Here is a 27,528-nt window from a genome sequence, read left to right on the forward strand (position 1 = left end):
TCTTTGGGTCCTGATCCACTGCCCCATCCAGGCTTATAAAATCATAACTTCAAGCATCTTAGGCCTATCCTCTTTAATAACAAAAACCCAGCAAACATCTTAATTAATATCTCAAATTACTTATCTCACAATTTACAAACACAGTGAAACAAACAAACCAAAAAAGTTCTAACTAAAAACTCTTATACATGGTCAAGGAACAAGATATCCTATTAAATCAATATCCCAACTGTTAGTTGACACAAATACATAGTTTAAAAATAATAATATACATCAAACAAAAACATTAATGATTTGTCCTTTCTCTTCCAACTTCATGCAGTCAGATATTTTGTGATTAAGGTATTAAAGATACTTAGGAAAATCATTCTTTTTTAGAAAGTCCTTATTTGGCTTACATTTTAATCAAAATAATTTATTTTGATAAATTTAAAAATTTTTGAAATAAGTAATTCCTGGAGATAACACTTTTAAGTATTATAATTCAACTAATCTCATGCAAAAATATAATTATTAATCACTACTTTATGGGCACCTTGATAAATAATGGATGTGATTTTTCAATGTCATATCTTTGGTCTATAAGGGAAGAATTTATGATCAAACAAGAGATAGAGAGATTACAACATGCCAAAGGGTTAATTTTGATTACATAAAATTTAAAAGGTTTTTCAGAAACAAACTAAATGTAGTCAAAATTAGAAGAAAAGCAGAAAACTGGGGGAAATTATTTACAGCATATTTCTCTGATAAGAGCCTTCTTTCTCAAATATATAGAGAACTGGATCAAATTTATATGAATGCTAGTCATTCCCCAATTGATAAACGGTCAAAGGATATGAACAGGCAATTTTCAGATGAAAAAATCAAAGCTAACCATAGTCATAGGAAAAAGCTCTAAATTATTATTGATTAGAGAAATGAAAATTGAAACTCTGAGGTGCCACCTCACACCTCTCCGATTGGTTAATATCACAGATAAGAAAATGACAAATGTTGGAGGGTATGTATGAAAATTAGGATAATAGTGCACTGTGAAATTGTGAACTAACCTAAATATTTTGATGAGCAATTTGGACCTATGTCCGAAAGATTATAAAATTGCAAATCTTTTGATCCAGCAATACCTCTGTTAAATCTGTATCCCAAAGACATGCAAAAGGAAAAACTACTTATAACAGCTTTTTATGCTGTGGCAAAGAAATGGAGAATGAGGGGATGCCCATCAGTTGGTTAATGAATGAATAAGTGGTGGTATATGATTGTGATGGAATGCTATTTTGTTATAAAATGCAGGTTGCTTTCAGAAAAAAAAAAGCTTGAAAGATTTACATGAATTGTTACAAAGTGAATTGATCAAAACCAGGAAACACTGTACACGCTAATAGCAATATTGTACAATGATTAGCTGTGAATTACTAAGCTATTTCCAGTAATGCAGTGATATAAGACAATCCTGAAGAATTTTTTCATGAAAAATGCTATCCACCTGCAAAGAAAGAACTGATGGAGTCTGAATGCAGCAGTTTTGAAACTTTCTTTATGTTTCACATTGGTGTTGTTTTGTTCTGTTTTCTTTTACAGCATGACTAATGTGAAAAGATGTTTGCATAACTGTACATGTATAACCTAAATTAAACTGCTTGCCTTCTCAATGATGGAGCAGGAGGGAGACAATTTGGAACTCAAAACTTTAAATAATGAATGTTAAAATTTACGTGTAATTGGAAAAATATTGAAAAATAAAATGTCTGAGAACAAAAGAAGTACTCTGAAAAAATGAAGGTACAATAAAACATAAAAATATTATATTTTAAAACTAAGTCAATATTCAGTCTACTGGGGTCTTTATGTACACTGTTTCTGTTTGTGTTTGACACCACTTATACCATCCAAACAACATACTGTGGATTGTACCTTCTAGATTCAAACCAATGATTCGTTCTTGTGCTCCACAGCAGATTAAAAGATCATGGGTGGAAATGACGGGGTAAGGCAAATTTCTCACGTTTTACTTTAAAGTTTACATTTTCACCACAACACTGCAAGAACTAGTAATATCCCTCATTTTACAGATGAAGATAATACTCAAAGAGGTTATGTAATGTATTCAGGAATACGCAACAAATCAGTATCAGAGACGGAATTTGAGATCAAGTCTTCTGATTCAAACCCAGCATTCCTTCCTTTCTGACCTTTGATGGAATACAAGGTTTGTGGCTGGCCAATAAATACGTGAAAGAAAGTAAATAAGCATTTATTAAGCAAATACTATGTGCCACACACTTTACAAATATCTCATTTGATCTTTGAAACAACTTTGTGAGATAGGTGCTGTAATTATCCCCATTTTACAGTTTTAAAAAATGAGGCTGATAGAGGCTAAATGATTTCTCCTGGATCACATAATAAGTGCCTGAGGACAAATTCAAACTCAAGGTCTCTAGGCTCATCAATTCTATCTAATGTGCCTTTCAGCTACGACTAGTTGAGAAATATCCAAAATGATTCAGTCTATGAGTGACAGGTTTTTTGGTAAGATTTCCATTTTAAGGCAGTAGATAACGTATCTTTGGTTAAAATATGTAAAGTTCCCTTTTAAAGTGACAATTTTATTTTTGGACTAGGTCTGTTATTTCTGTGAGGAAACTCTAGCCATGAAGATCAGTGCCTAAGATTTACCAGTGTAAAGAGTCACCTGGGGCACTGAGAAGTAACCTTTCTAGGGTCACAAATCCAACAATTTCCAAAGAAGGACTTGAGCCAAGGTCTTTCTGACAATGAGGTAAGTTTTCTATTATATCACACCAATTTTATTTCAGTGTAAAATTTGTCAGCTCCATCTGGTGCTGTTTCTTATTTTTCCTGCCTTTTTATGATCACATGTAATGTAGTTATATAGTTAAGGACCTACAAAAAAGTCAGATGCTGTAGCTCTAAATGCTATTTATTATTGTTATTATTATACTGGAATATATTCTCTGGAGAGAATACAGAACTTGAGTCGGGAAGACTGAAGTTCAAAACCAGCCTTAGACATTTACTAGATATATGTGTTAAGTGTGGATAATAATAGCTGTAATGTCTACTTCACAAGAGTGTCTTAAAGTTCAAATGTAAAGTGATATGTAAAGGTCAACTGCTATTACTATTATTAGTTTTAGAAAACCTCAACTACCTATTAGGTTCTACTAACATAGCCAAGCCACTCACCAACACAGTGACACCATGGCACTGCTTAGAATAAATTTCATTCTCCTAGAATCTTCATTTAGCAAGTTGAATATTCTTAAAATCCAAAAAAGTAAAGAAAAATAATTCATATTCTCTTTTACAACCTTATTTCTTTTTATCATTCTATTATTACATGTGATACAGAAGCATAAAGAACGAGAAACTTAATTTTTTTGCTTTAAGGCCAACTAAATAAAATTTCAAAAATGAAAGGATATTTCAAAACTTCCAGAAAAGAACATCTTATAACTTTTTTAAGCAAAATAATTTTTAAATAGTGCCTTCACTGTTGGCAATACATAAGGATATCTTACCTCCATTTGGGGTCCAACTCTGATGAAGGCACAGAGAGGGTCAAAAGCTCCAGTACCACAGACCAGGAGATGTGTTCGGTTATAATGGTGCAGTACACGAACAAAATTTGCACATTCACTCTGTGACAAGGAGAAACACACACACACACACACACACACGCACACACACACACACACACACACACACAAGAAATGTGTCAGAAGGATGTCAAACAAATCTTTTATAGCACAAAATCTTACAAAATTAGAACTGGAGGTTGGGTACCTTACCATCTATGTTTGCCCAAGATCACACAGTCAGTTTGCTCACCTAAATTTTACTGATCTCAGAATATAGCTATTTTCTCTTTGGTCCCCTCTCTCATTTGAGGGATTGAGAAGTTAATGGGATAACAACAGAAGGAAAAAACAAAGAAGGGAGAGCATTTGGGCTAATGCAAACACAAATTAGTATGACCCAGAAAATGCTTCCAAGGGAGATACCAAAGGATGTCAGAAGTATTAATTTTAAATATGAAAGATGATAGTATACACATAACAAATGAATGCTTAAAGCTCATTCATTTGACAAATATTTATTGTATAATCAAGTAAAATAAACAGAGCTAGGGCCCTCCAATTATTTGAGTGTAGAGATTCCTTTGTCAAGCTGTTCCACTAAGTAACCAAACAATTCCTGGTGCTATGCTCCAAGCAGAGTACTATTCGGTGTAACTATAAACAGTGAGTCAGCATGGAGTCAGAAAAATATAATTCAAAAATGTTTCTATGGCTCACAAGAAAATGTGCACAAACTTCTGTGATATGAAACATTATTGTGATTTAGAAAGTCTATCTGCGCCATTGGAAAATAAATTTGCTGATCCACATTTTCGAGTTAGTAAAGACAAGTTAATCAACTGAAAGGCTTTTCCTTTAGCATGTCACTGCCTATCGTATTTCATCAAATAACTAAGGTACATTTCTATGGGTACAGTTTTAACTTGTTTGTAAAAAGGGATATGGCCAATTTTGAATAGAGAAAATGTGGTAAAATAATCTTTACAAATTATTTTGACCATCTAATCTAAAAGAAGAGAAGCAGTGTGGCATGGTGGTTAGAGAGCTAGTCTCAGAGGGGCTAAGAGGGAAAGATTATTGAATTATGATTACTGAACTATGATTATTAAAGGAAAAACATTTGCACAAAACTAGGAATAAACAGAAAAAAATGAAAGTGGGACCAAAACAAGTGACCCTTTTGTGGAGATTTTATATGTAGAAATCCATTAATTCCAAAGAAATCATAAATTATAAATTAGTCTTTTGAATGCTTAAAGATAATAGCATGATAAATTTTAAAGATAATCTTTGCTATTTATATAGCACTTTAATTCCATAAAATATTGTCATATTTCACAGAATAGGCATTCTGGTAGAATGGAAAAGCTTTGGTATTTGGAGTGAGAAGGGTTCTGGGTTTGAATCTCTCCTCAGGTCCTTATTAGCTAAGTGATCCTGGATGAGTCACTTAACCTCGTTAAGTCTCAGTTTCTTCCTCCATAAAATGGAAATAATTGTCATAATATGATGTTCTGTGAGCATCCTATGAAACTATACATGTAAAGAAGTTTGTGTATTTTAAAAACCTATCTAAAGTTCCATTGTATCTTAGCCACCACCATGTAGGGTGGTGATGTAAACAGCCCAATCTTCTTCATTTTGCAGATGAGAAAACTGAGGCTCAAAGAATTAAGTGATTTGTCTAAGGTCATACAGTTCATTAATGCCAAAGACCTGAAGGCAGCCAGAATTTAAGTCTAATGTTCTTTCTATAATGCTGCGTCACGTCTTCTCTCTATCTCACCCTCTTAGTTCTGGCTGTTCTCCCATTTCTCTGAAGTCATACACACAATTATTTCTTTATTAACTTGTTTCTATCTAATCAACCAAAATTATATTACGCTTCATAGTATTTTAGCTTCTCCTGGAATCAAAAGTTTCTTACAGATTGTTTCTTCCAGTGAGCTGCATAAAAAATTGGTTGAGATTTTCACATGGAAAATTTTGTAAAGATGTATAGATTTGACTACATATTATATAGATATATATGTATGTGTGTATGTATATATGTACACATATGCGTATATACAGATAAACATGGAATTAGGCTACTTTATAACTTCACATATTTTATTATCTGGTTTTTTTCATGACTGAATTGTATACATTCTTCAAAACATGATTTGAAGTTCAGTCCTTTATGGATTTTAAAGAAATTTTACCATTGATCATTGTTTGAACTGATAACAAAGGATACTTACTTCATCTTTTCCTTTCATCATGCATTCCTCCTTTTGCAGGACTGTGCTAGGCCAGTGTATCTGAAATAAAATACACGATAATTGGATGTGTTAGAGAAACTGCATAAAAAGTTGAATTATATTGAAACTATGTATTTTTTACAATCTTGTTTTGTTCTTTTTTTCTGCAAAGATGGGAGACAGTTCCTTATTTTCCCAATAGTCATCATTTGCATAATTGTAAAACTTAATTTTATCTTTGTCTTTTCAGAATAAATGAACCAGTTTACCCCCATCTCTTCTATATTTCTGATTCTAGACTCCTATATTCTTTTATATTCTCTGCTTGAATGATCTCATCCATCAGGGCATCAATATCGACTTTTACACAAACGATTCTCAAATCTCTACCTTCAATCTCTTCCCCATAGCTCTGGACCACTAGATATCTACATCTGTATGTCTTATGAGCTTTTCACACTGAGTATATCCAAAATCAAATTCATTGTTCCCCCCAAAGCATGCCTCATTGTCTGATGCCATCATTCAACTGATGCCAACTGTAATACAACTAGGTGGTCTAGTCTATAGAGTGCCAGGCCTGGAATCAGGAAGACTCCTCTTCCTGAGCTCAAATCTGGTCTCAGATCCTAGCTGCATGACCCTGGGGAAATCACTTAGCTCTATTTGTCTCAGTTTTCTCATGTATAAAATGAACTGGAGAAGGAAATGTCAAACCCCTCCAGTATCTTTGCCAAGAAAACCCCAAATGGGGACACAAAGAGTCAGACATTAATGAACAATTGATTTTGCTTCTTCAACATGCCATACATATCCTCCTCCTATTCTTAACTTTAACTTCAAACTAAGAGGAGATTGTTGGGCTTTCATCTGTAGCAACCTATATAAGAGATTACTAATTTGTCTCGCTATTTTCAGTCTATTCCTACTCCAATTATCCTTCTCTCTAGGTTTTTTTTTTTAATATTTCTCTTCCCTGGTTCTGTAATTTGACTGTTCCTTCTCAGTCAATCTCCCTCTTTCTCTGAATTTATCTCATGCTTCCATATTCAATACGCACAGAATAGGAATAAGTACTGGTCCAATGATTTCATTGCCATAGGGAGGTCTCAATTAGAAATAGCCTATCAATGAAACTACCTTCTGTGAATCTACTAGTTTTAGAGAGCTGTGAATATACTGAACATTACTTGACATTGGTCAAAAACTGAACAGTGGTCACACAGTATTACTGGCAGTATTTAACCCATGTCTTCATGGTTTTTGGCCAGCTCTCTGGTGTTCTCTCTGTTCACATATTAATGCCATATACAAATATGAATTATTTGGACTCATATGTAAGAAAAAGGTCAGCCTCTTAGGGTAAGGGAACAGGTCATAGAAGATAGATACACAGACAGACAGACAAATGATAGATAGATAGAAAGATAGATAGATAGATAGATAGATAGATAGATAGATAGATAGATAGATAGATAGATAGATGATAGATAGATTTTTATAAGCCTGGAAGGCAACAGGCCCTTACAAATGAGCCAGTATTTAGTAAATGATCACTTATAATACAACTCCTTCAGTCTGTAAATCAAGTTTCATGTCTTCCATGAACTCTACCAAAAACTGGAGCTCTCACTGCTGCCCCACCCCTCTGATTTTTGCACACAATTCAGCACTTAAATTTGATTCAGAAGTTGGTCATTATTTGTTTCTCATTTATTCATATTTATTTCCAAAGAATTACATAAGCTATTTGAGAAGAGGGACTTTGTGTCATACTTCTCTTGTGTATCTTTACATATCTAGCTGGAAAAATTGAAAGTGTTCAATAAATATTGGTTGACCAATTAATTTCAGATTCCAAATTTTTCATAATTTCAACTTCCTTTTTATTCCCATTTATTCTTTAAATAAAGCAGAACTGAAAAAGTTTATATAGGTTTTCCAGGCACTACAGATGGACAATCACCTATACCTAGAATTGAATAGGAGAAAAAGAGCAGGCTGAATTGCACTGGAAAACTGATCATTAAATGAGAATTGGTCCTTCACACACACACACACACACACACACACACACAAATCAATATTTTTGGCATAAATATTCTTCTGTCAATGGAACACTGAAATCTGAAGAATTAAAGAATACTACAAAAGAGACATTTTTTTTAGTTCCTACACTTAAATACCAATGTCTTCTTCTCTAAAATTATTGTTATTGAGTTGTTTTACTTGTGTGCAAATCTTTTTAACCCCATTTTCTTGGCAAAGACACTGAATGGTTTGCCATTTCCTTCTCCAGCTCATTTTAAAGATGAGGAAATTAAGGCAAACAGAGTTAAGTGACTTGCCAGGGGTTACACTGTGAGTAAGTATCTGAGAATGGGTTTGACTTCATAAAGGTGATTCCTTCTGCTTCTAAGTCTGGTGTCACCTGAACATATTTACTGTGTGTGTGTGTGTGTGTGTGCACACACGCGTGCGGGTGGGTGTGTGTGGATGTGGGTGTGGGTGTATTTTGACTGGGACATGTGACCAACAGGATGGCTGACTAAGCACTTAATCCGATCCTCATTACATCTCGAATCTCTCCAAAATAATGTACATCAGGGATAATACAACTTTAGTTGTCTAAATTAGTTGCACAAGCTAAAACACCAAGACCCCTAAAAAAATAATTCAAATGAGCTAACAGCTGAAAAGTCAAATCCATAATACTCCTCCTAAAACACTGACTCAGCAAGCCTTCCTCTAACTAGTCATTATACTCTGTCAGTCTTTACAAACCAATCCCCACTCTAAGAAAGGGAAAATCAAAAAGCATCATTGTGGCAGCACTCAGTACTCTGCAGAGCTCAATCAGGACACCAACATACATGGTATTCCAAGGACCCAAAATCCAGCTGGGATAGCTTTTTCTCTCAAGAAATCACCTGTCGAAGAGACTAAAGCAAGTCAAAATAAATTGCTCGGAATAAGAGGAAGCTGAGACAGCTTTGAGGTGCTGCCCTAGGATAACTACCATCAAAGGAGAAGGAGTTGAAAAGTGATCAACAGGGTAACATAAGAGGAGGGGGGAGGCTGAAATTGTCAAAGATCTCAGAAGGAAGAAAACTCCATTAAAGAATAATCATAGACAGATAAACTAGCAGGAGAGATATTAATAACAGAACAGAAGATGACTTCTACATCACTTAAAAATGTCAAGAAAAGAAGGAATGAAGAAAGGAAGGAAGAAAAAAGGGTCATTGATAAAAAGTTTTTAAAATGCATAGAAGAAAACAAAAGGAAGATTAGGAGTAATCACATATAGCTAGGACAGTTTTGAAAGTAGCATGTTCAATTTATTAGATCCCCCCCCAAAAAAAAACCAAGCTGTACATAATAGAGATTCACAGTTTTATTTATAAAACCCTATGTTCTACATATATATGTATATACATATATGCATGTATGTATGTATGTATTACACACACAGGGAAGTTAAGATCATTTTTTTTAAAGGGAAAAGACATACAGAGTAAAAAAATAAGCTCTATGAAAATTCAGCTCAGTCTGGATACAGAATTAGGCTAGGAGTCAGGGAGACCTGAGTTCAAATTCTGACTCAAGACAGTTACTAGTTACGTGACCCTGGGCAAGTTACATAACCTCTGTCTGCCTCAGTTGCCTGAACTGTAAATGGGAATAATAATTGTGCCAACTCCTAGAGTTGTTCCTAGGATTAAGTGAGATAATATATGAATGCAGTTTGGCATACTATCTAAACATAGTAGGTGCTTGAAAAGGTTTGTTTCTTTACTCCTTTCTTTGGTGCCTTTTCAGCACCAATATTACCAATATTATCTTATATTTATTTTGTGTACATATTATGTGAACATATTATTTTCATGATATCAGGGATTTCTTATTTTTTTATCTTTGTATCAACAATGCCTAGCACATTGCCTGACACACAGCTGGTTCTTAATAAATGCTTGGCTGATCAGAGCAAGAGGTTAATCAATAACAAAGTGTGGGATAAAAAGATGGACAACCAAAATCCAGCACTGTAATAACAAACCATTAAGTGACTTAAGGACAACTAGGAGGTATAGCAGGTAGAGTGCTGGATCTATAGTCAGAAAGGTCTGAGTTCAAATCTAGCCTCAGACTTAATAGCTATGCAAATCACTTAACTGTTGCCTGCTTCCATTTCCTATATGTCAAATAAATATAGCAAATAAGAACAAAAATAGCACCTACTTCCCAAGGTCATTGTGACATTTAATTAAGATAATATCTGTAAAGTTCTTAGCACAATGCCCAGGACATAGAAGGTGCTTAATAAATGCCTATTTTTTCTCCTTTCTCTCTTCTTTGGTTTTTTCTTTCTTTTTTCTTTCTCTCTCTCTCCCTTCCTTCCTTCTTTCCTTCCATCTAGGGCATATGGTAGATACAAGGATTTAGGGTAAGACATAGACAAAAATCATGTAAAATGAAAAGGTGCTACAATGACCACCAGTAGAGGGAGCACCCATACCAATGAAATCCTAGAGTCTTAGAAATATCCAAATATTCATATCCTTCAATTCTTTAAATAATGGGGTTCCATATAGAACACAGTGACCTAGTAAGAGCAATATCCTAAGCTCCATCTACTGCAAGTTAGGTTAATTTTTCCTAAAAAGCTACTGAAACCATCTTCAGTGCATGATGGCCTCAAGGAATTAAAGGATCAGGCTACTGACATCACTTCCTGGTTCTCTGACTATAAAAACATCTATGAGGGGCTCTTTCAGATGTTTGCAAACAATGATGGGCAGCTCAGATAAGGTTCAGTTCTGAAGGTTGCTTCTACTGTTAGAGTTAAGTAAATAGCCTTTCCTTAACTGTTGAATGACCTACAAATTTTCATTTTGTTCCATTATCAAGCATTATCAGGAGACTGGCCTGAATCAGGTCCAGCCCCAATCAGCATTCTACTGGAATTAACTCAGATGTCAGAATGGAAACTTATCCATGTTATGGTTATAGTGATGTGCAAAGAACATTGGAATAATAAACAGAAGAACTGAATTTTAGTCAATTTTCTGATACTTCTGTTTCATAATCTGTTAAACAATAGGATCTGCCTAGAAGAACTCTAAGGTCTTTTCAACAGGGGATTATTTGCACTAAATAATTTGCCTTTGTATTTCTATTAATATATCAAACCTGAAGAGGCAATGAAGTCTTTGTTTGGCTGACATTATTTCCTCATGTTATTTTTTATTTTATTACCCAATGGATAAACTTTTACATTAAAAATGTATAATTTTACACACACATCATATATACATATGTATATACACATATATTTATTGTATGTATACATATATACATATATTGTATATATACATATTCAACATCATGATTATATAGAGACATAGATATATAACATACATATACACACCAGAGGGAACATAAAATTTGAATGATTTGGGGGGAGAGGAGGGAATTAATTGATCAGATTGGCTAATTGCTGCACAAAGAAAAGGAAAGGCTTTAAGCATAGCAAGTTGAGCTTAGAATGAAATACAGGGCACAAATGTCAACATTTAAAAGAACCAATGATTTTACTGGTAGGAGTACCCTCTCCAACTGATGTAAATTATAAATCCTCTATACACTAGTAAATGGTCTTTTTGCATTACTGTGGACCAAAAGAATAAAAATCAACTTTTTACCGATAAGATTTTCTTAACCTTAGATAGACTCGTTCTTAGACAAAACCTATTTCCCTCCTTCTAGACCAAGCCTCTCTTATTGAAAATAATTCTCTATATTTGTGACTCATATATAGAACAATATGCTCAGTGGCTCAATTTCCTCATGTTAGAAACTTCACTCATCCACTCATTCTTTTAATTGTCCAAATTTTTGGCATGCCAGGCTGCTTCTACATGAAGCCAGAAACAAATTCATGCAACTCTGAAAATATCAGCCAAGATAACTGAGGTTTTCATTTTTCAGCTGATTTAACTGGTGTCATTTAAACAACTTGATGCATCTCGAACCTCAAGTAAATTATTATTTCACAATGATTATTCCAGACAAGAAGCTTAAAAATTAGATAAGCTACTTTCATATGAAAATTGGTATGAATTAGCTATTAGAACTGACAAACCTAAGATCTTAAGATTCTGCATTCAGCTCTCAACTAAACCACCAACTAAAGTTGACTAAAGAAGAACCTGTCAATCAACAAAAACTTATTGAGCACTTACTACTACGTGTAAGGGGTTATACCTTTAACATTTAGTTGTTATATATGCACACATTAAAGACAACAAGGAACATAAGGGAAACGATTAAATAGTTCGCTAGTGAGGAAAGAGTGTTGAATTTAAAGACCTTGGGTTCAAATGACTTCTTGAGCACATAAGTCCCTCAAACTTTCTAGAATTCAGTTCTCTTATCTGTAAAGTGATGGGGTTAAGGTAGCTGGAAGATTTCCAAGGTTCCTTTCAACTCTAAATCTTATGCTCCTATGATTCTATTATAAGATTCAGTATTTTTTTTAATGAAACGAAGGTGAACTAAATGTCCCCTAAGCTCTCCTCTAAATCTGAAACGATGTACCTATGTGTTTTTGCTCCTATATGCCTAATGTTCCTATTTTCCAAATAATGGGTATTCTCTGGGCTCAGAGAAGAGAAAGGTTTACTTCAGCGTGTTAGGTTCCAGAGAATATATGATGCATAGGATTCCAGAGGGAGAGAGGAGAGAGAAAGAATGGTGTGATCAAAGTTAGGAAGGTAAGAAAGTCATCCACAGAGACTACTAGCACTTGTGAAGTAACCAAAGGGAGAAAAGCCACAACCAAGTTCCATATAAGCCTTGGGCTTCACTGTGAATGAAAAGGGGATCAGGTTTGGCTGAGGGAATTTTTAAAATGTCGACAAGGCTAAAGATTGCACCCTTCATTTCATCACCAACGTGAAAAAAAGGCATAAAAAAAGACCACAATGGAAACAGAGGGGTATATTTTGCAGCCAGAGTGTGTACATGTTCTGCCAAGTTAGTAAGGAAGATGATTTTTCTCATTTCTTTTGGCAGTCAGAATAAGCTTTTTTGGTTCTGCTCCACAGTTTAATAACAATAAAACCTCATGAAATGAAACTGTTTGTTCCACATAAAACATTGTTAAAATGTAACAAAAGAGTATGATGGTACTTCAAAATTCCCTATTCGACAAAGGGAATAAAAAGTAGAAGGTCAAATACATCCAATTACATGATGGTACTAGCTTTAATATTTCTGTAAAATCATCCTTGTGCTGGTTAACAGACCTTTCATAATCTATGTATGGGACTAAAGAATACAGACAAAATTAAGAAAAAAAAGTCATTTTTTCTGGGCACCCCACTGGGTCTCATAATGATGGCAGAATTAAGATTATTACAGCTTATTATTATAAGATATTATTATGACATCCAACAGAAGTGTAAGCAGTCAGGAACAAAATGACAATGATGAACAGATTTTATTGCCTAAATGAAAAGGATCATTTCAATAATTTTTCCCATAAAATAGCATATTTAATTTCAGCCAAGATTAATGCAATATATTTTAAGTGAGACATTCCACAGTATAATTCTATCCAAGTTACACCTCTTAATTTTACTATTTTAATTCTAATTCTTGGGCCATTAGGTTTATATGTTTCTTTGTATGGATGGATGACATATATGTATTCAGTACTGCCTCCCACAAAGTGTATTTTAGTTGCCTGCCTCATGGCCAAATATTGCTTAAAGACAATAAAATGGACTTTGTTTGCAAAACATTATAAGTCAGGTACTAATTGGTTGTAAATGGTACCCTTTAACCTGCCACATGTTCCTTGTCTTTAAACTTACTTATAATGACTATAGTCATAATGTTTCAAACTGGTCATGTGCCAGAATTACAGTCTTTTGGCACTTTGTCAGGACTTATAGTCAATGAGTAATTCTCCAGCACATTTGTACTGGAACAACATGATAAACGCACACACACACATACACACACTACACAAACTGTATTGGCCCAATGTATGACCTTCTATGTGAACAACGACTGCTGTCATTAAAGTAATTTGCTATCTGATATCTATATGCCAATTACATCCTTAATGTCTTTTCCCACATTCAACATAAAATTAATCTCATCTCTAAAATATCTAGGGTTTTCTTACCTTTACAAGATCATTAAGCTGAATAATTAAGGAAAGTATAGAATAAAATTGTCAACAAAAGATTTCTACAATTACCATATATGCCCTGATCTGAATATGAACAGTATGACGTTATAGACATGATAGATGAGAAATAAGTTTTTAAATGAAAGTGGATTGCTTTTTTGTAATCTGAATTTTAGAGAGGAAGTAAAGTTTGGGGGAAATGAATAGATAAATTGTTATTAAAATATACAAATAAGCTCAAACAAATATATGGGCTCTCTTTCCTCTTAAAGCAATAAGAAAACAAGAATTTTACAACACTGTCCAACGTAGGTTGGACAATTGTAGATTCAGAAGGAGCAAAGGACTTGTATAGAAAATTAAAAACACTGTTCTATCATGAAGCACTTTATGAAATCTAAAGCACTATTAATTATGAGTTGTTATCATTATATATGTGGGCACCAAACTGGTCAAGTGTCATTTGAAATACTCCCCATAAAATCAGTATGTATGGGTTTCAGGCAAAACTTGTCAATAACTAAAATTAGCTCACAAATACTCAATATCACTGTCCTTCCTCTCCCCACTCCCCTTTAGGACAAAGGAAAGTGAGCTCCTTAATAGTGAGCAAATAGTATGGGGACCTAATAATTCAAGTTACGTGAAGTACTTGTTTAGCCCTAAGTAAGGACCCAATGGTGACATGGCAATTCAGTTCAACTTAAAAGATTATCAGGCTCCTCCTACTTACTAAGTAGTGGGTGGCACTTGTTGCTGGTGAGAGAAAAATCATTGGTAAGCATACAGCTAGCAATGTAAGAGAAGTCATGCTCCTCAATGAAAGGAAAATTAAGCATTTAAAAGTGCCTTTGACAAGAAAAGGAGTTAACAGAGCAATGTCATTCTTGGCACCAAGGCTGGTCAAGAAGGAATGGTCAAGCTCTATGAATATACCCCAGGATTTGGGAAGCATGCTCCTGAAGATCAATGTCTGCTTTCTTATATATTCTTAAGTGAAGCTATCAAAATGGGCTTCTAGATCTTGATCCAGAAGGAATCCAAGAGGTCATGCAGCCCAATGATCCCCAGGTTAAAAACTGCTGGTCTAGGCATTTCAATAGATATGCAAATGTGGGATCATTTTCTGAAGCACAATTCACCACACTACTCCAGTTAGTTTAGCTTAAAAAAGAACTTTTTCCAAAGTTACAGTGGAATGCTGTTTGGATTCCTACCTGGAATATCACCTCTGATCTTTTATACCACTAAGTGTGAAGTAGGGGAAAGTAAAAAAAAAAAACGGAAATGAATTGAAGATCACCATATAATTTCCATTAAATTGAAAAAGAGTAAGGTCAGCAAGCAGTTTTTCTTCTTTCTAGTTCTCCACTTCTCTCTCTTCATTCCTACTTGCAAGGAAAAATATAAGAGTCTGGAAAGGTAACACATGAAATTAAATTTATTGAGGAAAATATGTCCCCTCTTTATCTGAGGTTTCGCTTTCCAGTGGTTTCCTCTAATTCCAGGAGAAGGAGGGAAGAAGGAAGGGGGCCAAGCACCCATGAATGGAGGAGGCTGACACACAGCTCAAGGATACATGGGGGGAGTGGGGCCAGACAGGAGGTACTAAAGAAGGGGAGACACAGGGCAGAGTGGACAAAGCAAGGTAAAGGTCCCCCCTCTTTGTGAAGTTAGTGTCAAACCTAGCCCCAAATCCTGAGGTGGTAGCAGTCTCTCTGTGCATCCATCCTTCTGCTTTTACTTCAACAAGTTTTTGTTTCGTGGTGGGGAGGGTTTGGGGAGGGAGGCTGGGTAGTGTGAGAAGGGCAGGAGCTGAGAAAGAGCATACAGTATCGTAGAGTAAAGTTATAATTTTGGGGGGGAATGGGGATTTCATTTGGAATTTTTTACATAAAGTCAAATTTGCAGAATGTGAATTTCCATAAAACAAGAACTAACTGTATGGGGTTCGGTTTATCCTTAGTTTCAGGCCTCCCCTGGTCCTCTCAAAACATATCCCAGCAGATAAGGGACTAATATAATTTAAGAATAGACTTATGCACTATATTTTAAACTGCATTTGAAAGCACTGAACATTTTCAAAAGGATTATAAATTTCCTTGATGATCTCTCCTTTAATTTACTCAAAACACAAACAAATAAACAGATCAATGGATAAACAAAGAAATAAAACAATCTATCCTTGGTGCTTGTAAGCCCTCCATTGCCACTTACTACACACTTGAAAATCTTCTAAATCAACTACCCTTCTCTTCTCCTTTGCTCTGTCTGATGAGAAGGCTTCAGAACATTAGAAAGTAAAAGTCTTGGCGTTTGATCTCCTCCAGTCCTTTCATTCATTCATGTTTTTATGTTCTCTCTGTCTCTGTCTTTCTATCTGTCTCTCTCTTTCTCATTTTCCTTCTCCCTCTCTCCATCCTTCTCAGCTTCTTTCCTGCTGGATTCAAAGATGTCTAGGTCTTCCTGCTTCTTAACCAGATCTCACTCTCTCAGTCCACTGACATGCTGGCTTCTGGCTCCTTTGCTATCCAGCTTGCCATTCTGTCACCCAACTGAAACTGATCTCAAATTTAGTAATGCTTTCTTCACTATTAAATTTATCTTTTCTCAGACCTTCTCCTTCTTAACATCTCTGTAGCTTTTGCTCCCCGTCCTCCTGCATTCTTTCTTGTCACTTGACTTCTGCAATCCTCTTGTTATCACTTCATTATGTTCCCATTTGTATGATTTCTCTTCCTCCAATTTATTTGCTGAATCTTCATTACATTTCTGAAACCTAAAGGCATCTTCCCGTTTTCCTATTGTGTGTGTATATGCGTGTATGTACACCCTCCTCCCCATATCTAGCAAGGTACAGAAGCAACAGTGAATCTGGTATATCTTCAAATATTTTATATACACAAATTTATATTAGCATGTGAAAGGTATTGAAAGTAGATATGATATGATATAGATATTTGTACTTAAAATACTGTGATAAAATGGTTCCTCTCCCCCAAAATGATTTTTAATTGAGAGAAGATCCTAGAATGCATGACCTTTGCATATTAAAATGCAAGCTCATCATTTTCCAGCTGTCAAAAGATGAATTACAAACTGTCAGTGACAATATGAAAACAGACTCTAATTCAATAACAAAGGAAAAGCAAAAGAAAACAATTCTTAAGATTCACCTCACGCCCTGAAAGCTAGCAGCTAAGAGTGATACAGCTTATGAGTTGTCACAGTTGTTCTGGAAAACAACTTGAAATTCATTTAGAAACATGCTTGTTTGTAATTAATGACGTTCTTCCCTCATTTGCAAATAAATATTCTTCAGATGGATAATTCCTGTGTTCCCTTGGAGGAGATGTCTATATAATATGATGTAATGAAATGAGAATTAGATTCAGAATTTAAAAAACATTCTGGGCTTAACTCTAAATAATGATATTTTAACTGTGGGTAATTGGGAAAGTCTTTTTAAGCTCTCAGAACCTCAGCTTTCTTATCTGTATTAATAATTATAGGCAGGAAGGTGGTGCAGTGAATTCTGGGCCTGAAGTCACAAAGACTCATCTGCTTGAGTTCAAACCCAACCTCAGACACTTACTAGCTCTGTGACCCTGGGCAAGTCACTTAACGCTGTTTGCCTCAGATTTCTCATCAGTAAAATGAGCTAGAGAAGAAAATGGCAAATCACTCCAGAATCTTTGCAAGAAAACTTCAAATGGGGTCACAGAGGCAAACACAACTGAAAACGACTGAACCATATCAGCAAATTAATACTTACAGTGCCTACTTCACAGGTTGTTGTGAAGATCAAAGGGGTTTTGTAACTCTAATAAATTAGTATTAAGAAGTATGTCTATTTTTTAAAATGTTGCCATCAGCGTCATATGGTTAAGCTCTACCCCCAGATTATGACTTCATTGAATTTTCATACATACTGTGAACATTTTACAAGTCTATTTTTATAAGCCACACTCCAGTATTAAAAAAGAATTCCCAGAGTGGATGAAATTTGAGAGGGACTATCCTGTTTCCAGGAAATAAAATCTGGGTGCTGCAAACAGGTACCTCCTGAAAATAGGTGTGACAAAAAGTTTTATAGTTGGGCACTATGGAAAAGGAGAAGAACACTGGCTATTCCCTTTTGATCATCAAAGATAGACCTGCTGGACCCTTTAGCTTCACTCTAGAAATAGGTTACAATATATAAGGAATAGTGACCAAGTAAGAGAAGGCACATTATGGAGGATTTTGCAGTTTTTTTATATCACATTCTATACAATTACAGATGAGGACACTTAAGCTAAGTGGATGACACTCAAGGTCCCAAAGCTAGAGAAGAGTTGAATTGTATTGGGAACTCAAATCTTTTGATCCCCTATCTAATGTTAATTATATTATCTTACATTGTAAATGTGTCTCTAACCTCAAATGTCCCCTTAATTTAGACTGAGATGACATTACGTGAGTTATTGAATAAAGTAGGTTTACTTTGTTCAAACCCAGAAAGGACATAGAGCAAAGATTCAGAGGTACTAACTTCTCTGGACCCCTCTTGCCCTCCATCTGGAAAGGCATTTAGTATGACTACTTCCATGTTCTCAGGATCCTCTGAGTGTGAGAGGCCCCAAGAGCACATGGTAGGGATCTTTTATAGTCGCAGTCCTGGAATCTGTGTCACTGAGGCTGAAACCAGTCAGATTGCATGGGGGACAAAGTCAGAGAAGCTTGTCTAGAAAGCACTGGTCCTATCCATACCACATATTCTTTCGTACAGTTCTTTGGTGGATATTGATGATATTCTCAATAAAGGTTCTCCATTCTATCGAAATTTATTTGTGTCTTTTCCTTCTATATGATTCTTGACCGCATCCTTAAAATCCTTCATAGAGGAAGGTCATATCTTGCTGGAGGAATTTCTCTGAGTCTTTTATTATACTATGAATGTAAATGTTTTTTTTTTTACCTCTATGATTTAGAAGGGAACATTAAAATATTATTATTCATAGAAAGAAATAAAAACAAAAAAACAAAATCTAATATAGATACATACATACATATATATCTATATCTATGTATATTGCCTTCCACACTAAAATTGAAGAGGACAAGGGCGTGAGGGAGGAGGGAACTGATAAAACATGATGATAAAAGAGGGAAAACAAAGCCATCAAAGATTTCAGGAAAAGACTTCAATCAGGATCTGCTATGTTAATGTATGATTTGTATTCAACTCAATTCAATTGAAAAAATCATTTACTAAGTGTCTTCTATGTGCCAGGTATTGCACTAGGTCTTGGAAATATAAAGACAAGAACTGGCCAGCCTCTGCCCTCAAGAAGCTTATGTTCTTTTGGGGAGGGAGCAATATGTGTGTATACATATATATGTGTATATATGTATATATAACTAAATAAATATTACATACAAAGTTATTTCTGGAGTAAGCACTAATAACAATTGGGAAATCATGACAAATTTCCAGTAGGAAATAGCATGAGCTGAGCTCTGAAGGAAGAGAAGATATTCTATGAGGCAGAGATGAGGAGGGAGTATAATCCATGAATGGGTGAGGCTGTGAGAAGGCACAGAAATACAAATTGTAGCATCATGTAAAAAAAAAAAAAAAGCTATTTTTGAGAGTCAGAAATAGTGTAGTGTAGTGGCTAGGTGGCCAGCCTTAAAATTAGCAAGATCTGGGTTCAGATTCTGCCTCTGACACATCCTAGCAGTATTATTGTCATGAGCAAGGCTTTTAATGTCTCATTGACACAGGTTATGCTTTATGGGTATTAATTACAGGTCATTTGCCAGGCTCCATCAATGGAAGGGTTTCTGAAATGGGCATTCTGTAACCTGATGACATCACAGGTTCAGCTACTAGTAAGTGATCTTTGAAAAGGTCATTTATTTATACAATTATTTTGAGAGAAAAACTAAATCCCACAAATTAATAGACGGAATCATATCCCATTTTTAAATATACTGAAAGGAAGGTGTTCTCTTTAATTTTTGTTTTGTTTTAAGGATTAGTTGAAAGGTATACATTTCTTTCAACAGAGTAAAAGTCTACAATAGAAACCCTTCAGAACACTCAGTAGGTAAGTTAGGCATACTTCATTTTCAGTCATATATAGCCTTTAAAATCTAACTGTATTTTAAAGCCATCCAAGCTATTTTGCTACTTTTCTCATGTTCTTACTATGCTCAATTTACTTACATTTTCTGCAAATCACTTAATTCACTGTACAAACACTTATGACTAATTAATTTCATGCATGTACACAGATTAACTTCATGTTGTTCAGATTTAAAGCCAAGACAAATTCTCCCAGTTATGAAACAGAAAAGAATTTCCTTAAAGAGTATAAAGAAAACCCTGCCTCCAGTTGGGGACCTGTTGACCTTTTAGGGAATCTGATCTTGCTTCAATAACTTAAGATAAATTCACAGCCCTTTGTGGAAACTTTTCTAAAATTATGAAAGATATAAAAACAATTATAGTAAAAGAAGCATATGGAAAAGTGTTTTCTACTCACAATAGTTTTTATTTTGATTGAAACTTGAAAGTTATAATTCATTATTAAAAGAAAGGGGTTTGAATAGGGACAGATATGGAATATCTTAAAGAGTGAAGGTGGGCCAAGTGCTATACTGATACTCAAGACACTATTATAAGATCTAGAGATGGGATTTTAGTAAATTGGACCTACATTCCCAGGAGGATCTACGAGAGAATATGAACAATGATCCTACAAGATGAGGTATCAATCAGATGCTATTTGCAAAAATTAAAAGAATATTTCTATTAGTGAAATCATAGGTCCATTTAAGTAGTGAAGCTGAAGAACAACTTCATGAACATTCTTCTGAAGAAATTATATCTAGAGTTCAAAGAATTCTCACATTATACTCTGGGAACTTGGATAATTTTGCAAGAAAGCTACAGAAGTCATGTTTATTGTTACCTAGATAAAGATAAAAATACAAACTATCATAAGCTTCCTAATTTGCACAGGGAAAAAAAAGGACTCAACTAGAAATCACCAGTTGTATTGCTAGAAATGAGTCAAGTTATCAAGAAGTATAACATTTGATGCATGTAAAAATTTTCTTTTTAAGCAAACAAATGATATTCTCTCAACAACATACAATGCTTTTCAATTCCATTCAGCACCTAGCATGTGTAAAACTCTATGATATATATGGGAAATACAAAGGTTTAAAATTGGCACAGTCTGTGGTGGGGGGTAGTGAGGGGTTTTGATAGAAGGTAATGTATTTCCCTGACTATAGGTCTTTGTGGAAATTCTTGAGGACTATCAGGCATGTTGTAGAGAGAATTCATGGTTAGGTTGAACTGGGTGACTTCTGAGGTTTCTTCTAATTCAGAGATTCAATGATTCCAGAGGAATTATGATATCACTGATATAAATTATAATAGTTGGAAAGGAAGGACAGAGGGGAGTCAACTAGAGTTCTATCTTAAGCATGTTTAGTTTGTAGTGGCTATAAACATTCAAATTGAAGAATGTGGGAGATAATTTAAAAAAATTTGTGATGGGGCAGAGGCAAGAGTTCAGGTTGGAAATGTTGATATGGGAGCCATTGATGTAGAGGGGGATGGTTGAAACCTTATTAGTGAATAAGTTCACTAAAGGGCTAAGTGTAAAAAGTGACAAACTGAGGAATGAAGGAGAGTTCTTGGAAAGATTCACAATTTCGGGTAGAGTAAGGAGCTTTCTGAAAAGAATGAATCTCAGAGAAAGAAGATAATCCAAAAAAAGGAGAGGGAGAGGGAGGGAGGAAGCAGAGAGAAAAAGAGAGATCAAGAGATGTAATTTCAAGGATGGATGGTCAACAGTATTCAATACCTCAGAGAGATCAAAGAGAAAGAAGATGGTGCAAAAGCAACTGAATTAACTTAGAAGGGATTTATAAATATCTTTTAAAAAGCAGTTTCAATTTAGAAGTGGAGGTGGAAACATGATTGCAGGGAGTAAAAAGGGAATGGATAGGGAGAAATGGAAGTAGCACATATCCATAGAACACTCATGCAACTTGGTGGGGAAAAGAACACAGAGTCTGGATTTTAACTATAATGAGTAGCAAGTTTCTAAGAGTGGGAATTTTTTTTCCTTTAAGAATCAAAGAGATCTGAGTATGTTTGAGGAAAGAGGTCAACTCATGATTTAAAAAAAAAAATGTTGACTAGACAACAGGCATTCTGCTAAGTGCTAAGATAAAAATATAAAAATAAAGCAGTTCCAATGAATTCAAGGAGTTTACATTCTAATAGGAAGATACAGCATGCATAAAGGAGTAGGGTCAAAAAAAGTAGTTTTGATCCAGTGAGTCACAAGGACTATAAATGGAGCCATAGGGCTATTGTTTGCAATACATTTTTTTAATTCCCCCAAAGGTATCCTTAAAATGATTACTGTTGCAGAGCAAGAAGTAAAAAAAAGAAGATGGGGAAAGAGAAGAGATATGGCCACATCGAATAGACCCTAGTTTCCTGGAAAATGACTGAAGGGGACATGACGCATGTTCTGCAGCCAAATAGACATAACAGGTTAGATGAATTTTAACTCAGCCCAGAATCAGAATAGCTACTTAGAGAAGCTACTGAGGGACAGAGACTGGAGATGCCAAAAAAGGAAGCAGATAATTATAGATGAGGATACAACATATAACTGAAAAAAAATTCAATCTCAACTTATCTCCATATTGTATAGGAAAGTAGTTTTGTGGCATAAATTGTCAAGATTTTCTCTATTAGCTGTAGTACATGACTGTGATGAAATACTGCTGTGATATAAGAAATGATCAGCTTAGAAGAACATGGAGAGACTTACATGAAGTAATGAAGAGAGAAATGAGCAAAAACACAAGAATATTGCACACAGTAACAGCAATATTGTTTTAAAAACAACTTTTAAGTAAATAACTCATTTTTGACTATTATAAATACCCAAGTTAACTACAAAGGGCATATGAAAGAAGACACTATCTGCATCCAGAGAAAGAACTGAAAACTAGAAGTACATACAGAATGATTTTACAAACATATATATATACACACACATACACACATATTTATGTTTAATTGTAGCCCTTTCTAGGGTGGGGGATGGGAAGAAAAAAAGGGAAAAAGTAATTTACATTATAACGACATATATTGAAAGGAATAGCAAGTTGTACATAATAGATTTGTAGTTTTAAGTGCAATCATTTTTAATATACTGTGTTATGGGAATGCTCATTTTATTTCATAAATTAAAATTTAAATAAATAATTTTTAAAAACCTTAACATTTCCCTTACTCTTAACAATCGTTCTCATAAAACTAATTTGCTAATTTTGATTTAGGATTCAAATCTTCCAAGTCCATCCAGAGCGTAATTAATGTAAATCAGGCACTGTCACAAGGTTAAAGCTGAGGTTATATGTCCACATTTCTTTAGATGTCATTAAACCAGCTATTGACATTGAAAAAATCCAGTGATGCTAATAATAATTCAACATGTTCTACACACAGGTCTCAGGACAGAGGGTGTGGTAATAAGGAGGGAGGTCATACAAAAAGAATGCCAAATGCAGGAGTTAGAAGCCTGCTGGGGATACAGATGGGACCAGGATTTGCTGAAAATGCATTTGAGATGTTTTTCAACATCATCTTAAATGCTCATTATTGTTGGCTAATAGTTTATTTCATAAAATAACTGTTTCCCAGATATTATAAAAATGACAAAAGAATAATAATAAGTTAGCATGAATATAGTTCTTTAAGGTTTGCAAAGTGCTTTTGAAATATCTCATTTGGATCATAAAAAGAGAAAAGGACCTATATGTACAAAAATATTTATAGTAGCTCTTTCTGAGGTGGCAAAGAATTGGACATTGCCCATCAACTGGGGAATGACTGAACAAATTGTGGTGTATGAATATAATGGAATACTACTGTGCTATAAAAAATGTTGAGCAGGAGGATTTCAGAAAAACCTAGAAAGACATGTATGAACTGATGCTGAGTGAAGTGAGCAGAACCAGAACATTGTATACAGTAGCAGTAATACTGTGCCATGATCAATTATGATTGACTTAGTTCTTCTTGGCAATATAGTGATCCAAGACAATTTCAATAGGGACATGATGGAAAATGTTATCCACATCCAGAAAAAGAATTAGGGCATCTGAATGCAGATTGAAGCATACTATTTTCACTTTTTTCTTATTTTTTATCTTTTTCTTTCTCTTAGTTTTCTCCTTTTGTTCTAATTTTTCTTTCACAATGTGACTAATGTGGAAATATGTTTAACATGACTAAACATGTAAAATCTATATCAGACTGCTTGCTCTCTTGGTGAGGTGGGAGGGAGAAAAATTTAGAATTCAAATTCTTACAAAAATGAATGCTGAAAACTATCTTTTATATGTAATTGGAAGAAATAAAATGCCATTTATCAATTTAAAAAGAAATATCTCATTTGACCCTTACAACAACATTGAAAGGAAGGTGTTATCCTTATTTTATAGTTTAGGAAACTGAGGCAAAAAGGTTTAAGTGACTTGCTCAGGGTCACATAGCTAGTGTCTGAGTCTGGATCTGAACTCAGCTCTTCTTGGTTCCAAATACAGCATTCTACCCCCTGTACCATCTAGCTACCAGAATAGAATACAAAATAAACTCATGCATTTTTTTTTCTAAAAATAGAGCTTGATATTGCCATACCTCTCTATAGCCTTCACTGACTCGATCCAGGTTGAGGGAATATACCAGATCCCTGCCTCCCACAAACAGTCGTTCTTGATATTCATCCAGCAACATCACATGGAGGTCGAGAAATCCAAAAGGACTATGAAAGACTGATGTCCTATTTAAATCCCAGAGCTCTGAAATACAACCAGGATATTTATGATAAATACAAAGGTAAAAAAAGCAGGTCCCATGTTTATTCATTTATCTTAAGAGTTTTGTTTTGGATATTCAAAAAACTTGGTAAGTAAAGGTTTCTTTTGACAAAGAGAGACATAGATGAAATATAGATATAGGTACAGATATCTGTCCTTTAGGTTACAACTTTAAAGTACTTACCTATCTATCAATATACATATAATATATTTATTTAAATATACAGCACACCTGGGAATAATTTTCGAACTTGTAGAATAAAAAAAAAATAAGAGAATAAAACTTGTTCATTTAGATTTCAAGGTGAGTAACAAAAATTGTCTTTGTTTACAACCAAAGGAAGGTGGGGGAATCCTCTGTTATAGTCCTTACTGTAAGATGAAAAGGGAACCTGAATCTATGGGAAAAATTATTTGATAGTTTCTCTATTTGCCAGCCAGAAACTCCAACTCCTAGCAGATCTTTCCAGAGAGGTGCCCATTTAGCTCCAGATGAAAAACAATTCCGAAAAGTCCTATAAATTGTTGTTCTGAAAGCCAATTTTATATTCAGATTGTTCTAAGTCTCGAAACCATCAGAATTGCTAATACAATGAGGTCAAGTTCAGTATGCTAATCACTAGTGAAAAAGAAGGGGAGGGGCATCTATTTTCTAACCCCTTGATGACTGCATTCAACTCTGGTTACTGTCAGTAGTGGACTGGGTACCTGGAACAGTGCCTACAAAAGAGTTATGAATATATATGTGTGCATACACATGTGTGTATGTGCATGTATGTGGATACTTATATATATACATATATATATGTGCATATATGGCACATATTAACATAAAGACTCTTAACATGTAGGTAAAGGGCCCTTAGACCATTTTTTTGAAATGTTATCAAAAAGCAATTCACTTCTAAAGCCAAACCCTTTGTTGTTTTTTGTTACAGCTACCTTTTTTTTAAGCCTCTTGTTTCTATCATGTTACCTCAGTATTTAAAGAGGGTGAGGAATGAGGCCTAAGAGCTTATGCAGTTTTTCAGAAAGGGTACAAAAGATTTGTTTCCAGCCCCAGGGCAAAGAAACTTCAGCACATTGGCGATTTTTCCAAGCTGTCAAATAGGAAGGTATTCATTACTTATGCTGATAAAATAGCATACGTCACATTTATTGGACATTTTGCCTAAGGTTTATCAGATTTAGAGCTGATAGAGATCTTAGAGGTCATCTTGCCAATCTCCTTATTTTACAGAAAAGGAAACTGAGGCTCAGAGAGATTTAGAGAATTGCTCATGGTTACATAGATAGCAAGCAGAACAGTCAGGATTTGAACATAGCTCTGCTGACTCCAAATTAAGCACTTTTTACAATATTCCTTCTGAAATGTTTACTAGGACAACAAAAGTCAGATAAAAAAAATAATTGAAACATTTTCTTTTAGCATGATAGAAAATATACTCTTTTGTGACTCCCGGTCACAGCCAAGAGTATAAAGGCAGACACTCTGAGAGTCTCAGAATCCAAAAGATCTGCCTGAATTTAAATTCTGCCTCATTGGCATCTTCATTTAGCTATGGGACTGTGGGTATGTCACTTAACCTATCTCAGTTTCCTTACCTGCAAAATAGGTATAATAAAAGAACCTCCTTCCTAGGACTGTTATGAAGATGAAATGAGGTAACTGATGAAAAAAGCATTCTGCAAACTTTAAGTGCTAGCTATAATAATTGTTCTTGAAAAAGAAAACTTTTTTCTTCACTTTCTCAGTTTATCCCTTCTCTATGCTTAAGATTTCTGTTTTTCCCTTTTCACTTAATTTGTTCTCTTTTGCCTCCTATTTCCCCTCTTTCTTTGCACTTCAGAGTCTGTATATTCTCTGAAAATTAACAAAAGTAAACATATCAAAACAAAAGAAATCTGAGACACATGAAGAAAGCAAATCAAGTAAGAAGAGAAAATTAAATTGAGTCACTGATGAGAAGGAAATTGAGGCCCAGAAACTGAAGAATAGAGAGGGGGTTCCCAGAGTATTTCTCTTGATCTTTTTTTCTCTATTTTGCTTTGTCAATTACTTCAGATCCAGGAAATACAACAACAGTCAATGATCAGTAAACATTTATTAGGCACCTACCATGTGCCAAGCACTCTACTAAGCTCTAGGGATACAAATAAGGAAGATAGTCCCTGCCCTTGTGTAGTTTACAATCTAATGGGGAAAGACTGTACAGTCAAAACCTGGTAGAAGATGAAGAGCTGGCTAGAATTCTGAGTCTTCTCTAGGGAAGCTTTGGGAGTATTTTGTTCTACCTTTCAGCTCTCCATCAGAGAGGAGAGGCAATTGAGGGGACAGACTGAGGTACCAAGGATGAAGCAATCTCCTTGACAATGAGACTTTGGATGAGGAGCTTATTCTAGGGAAAACATGATGTTCAAGGAGTCAAATCTAAGCAGAGCAGCCAGTGGGAAACAGGAGAAGAAATGACAAGTGGTTCAATGGATAGAAGGCTGGGCCTAGAGTCACAAAGATCTGAGTTCAAATCTCACCTAGACACTAACTAGCTATGTGACCCTGGGTAAA

The 27,528-nt window shown here is 34.8% G+C and overlaps 1 protein-coding gene across 3 annotated transcripts in view; it reads right to left on the minus strand.

Annotated features, from left to right (window-relative positions):
• Positions 1 to 27,528, minus strand: part of SEMA3E (semaphorin 3E) — a 344,413-nt gene that overhangs the window by 129,060 nt on the left and 187,825 nt on the right. For all 3 annotated transcript variants that reach the window (XR_011976936.1, XM_072653225.1, XM_072653226.1), the window contains exons 2-4: positions 24,784 to 24,944; positions 5,852 to 5,911; positions 3,549 to 3,668 (exon numbers count right to left, since the gene is read on the minus strand). Coding sequence is in view for 2 of the 3 variants with exons in the window: in XM_072653225.1 (XP_072509326.1) it covers positions 3,549 to 3,668; positions 5,852 to 5,911; positions 24,784 to 24,944 (341 nt within the window). In the remaining variant the exon portion in view is untranslated. The remainder of the gene's footprint in view (positions 1 to 3,548; positions 3,669 to 5,851; positions 5,912 to 24,783; positions 24,945 to 27,528) is intronic.

Source organism: Notamacropus eugenii, chromosome 3 (assembly GCF_028372415.1).
Source record: "Notamacropus eugenii isolate mMacEug1 chromosome 3, mMacEug1.pri_v2, whole genome shotgun sequence".
NCBI classification, from domain to species: domain Eukaryota; kingdom Metazoa; phylum Chordata; class Mammalia; order Diprotodontia; family Macropodidae; genus Notamacropus; species Notamacropus eugenii.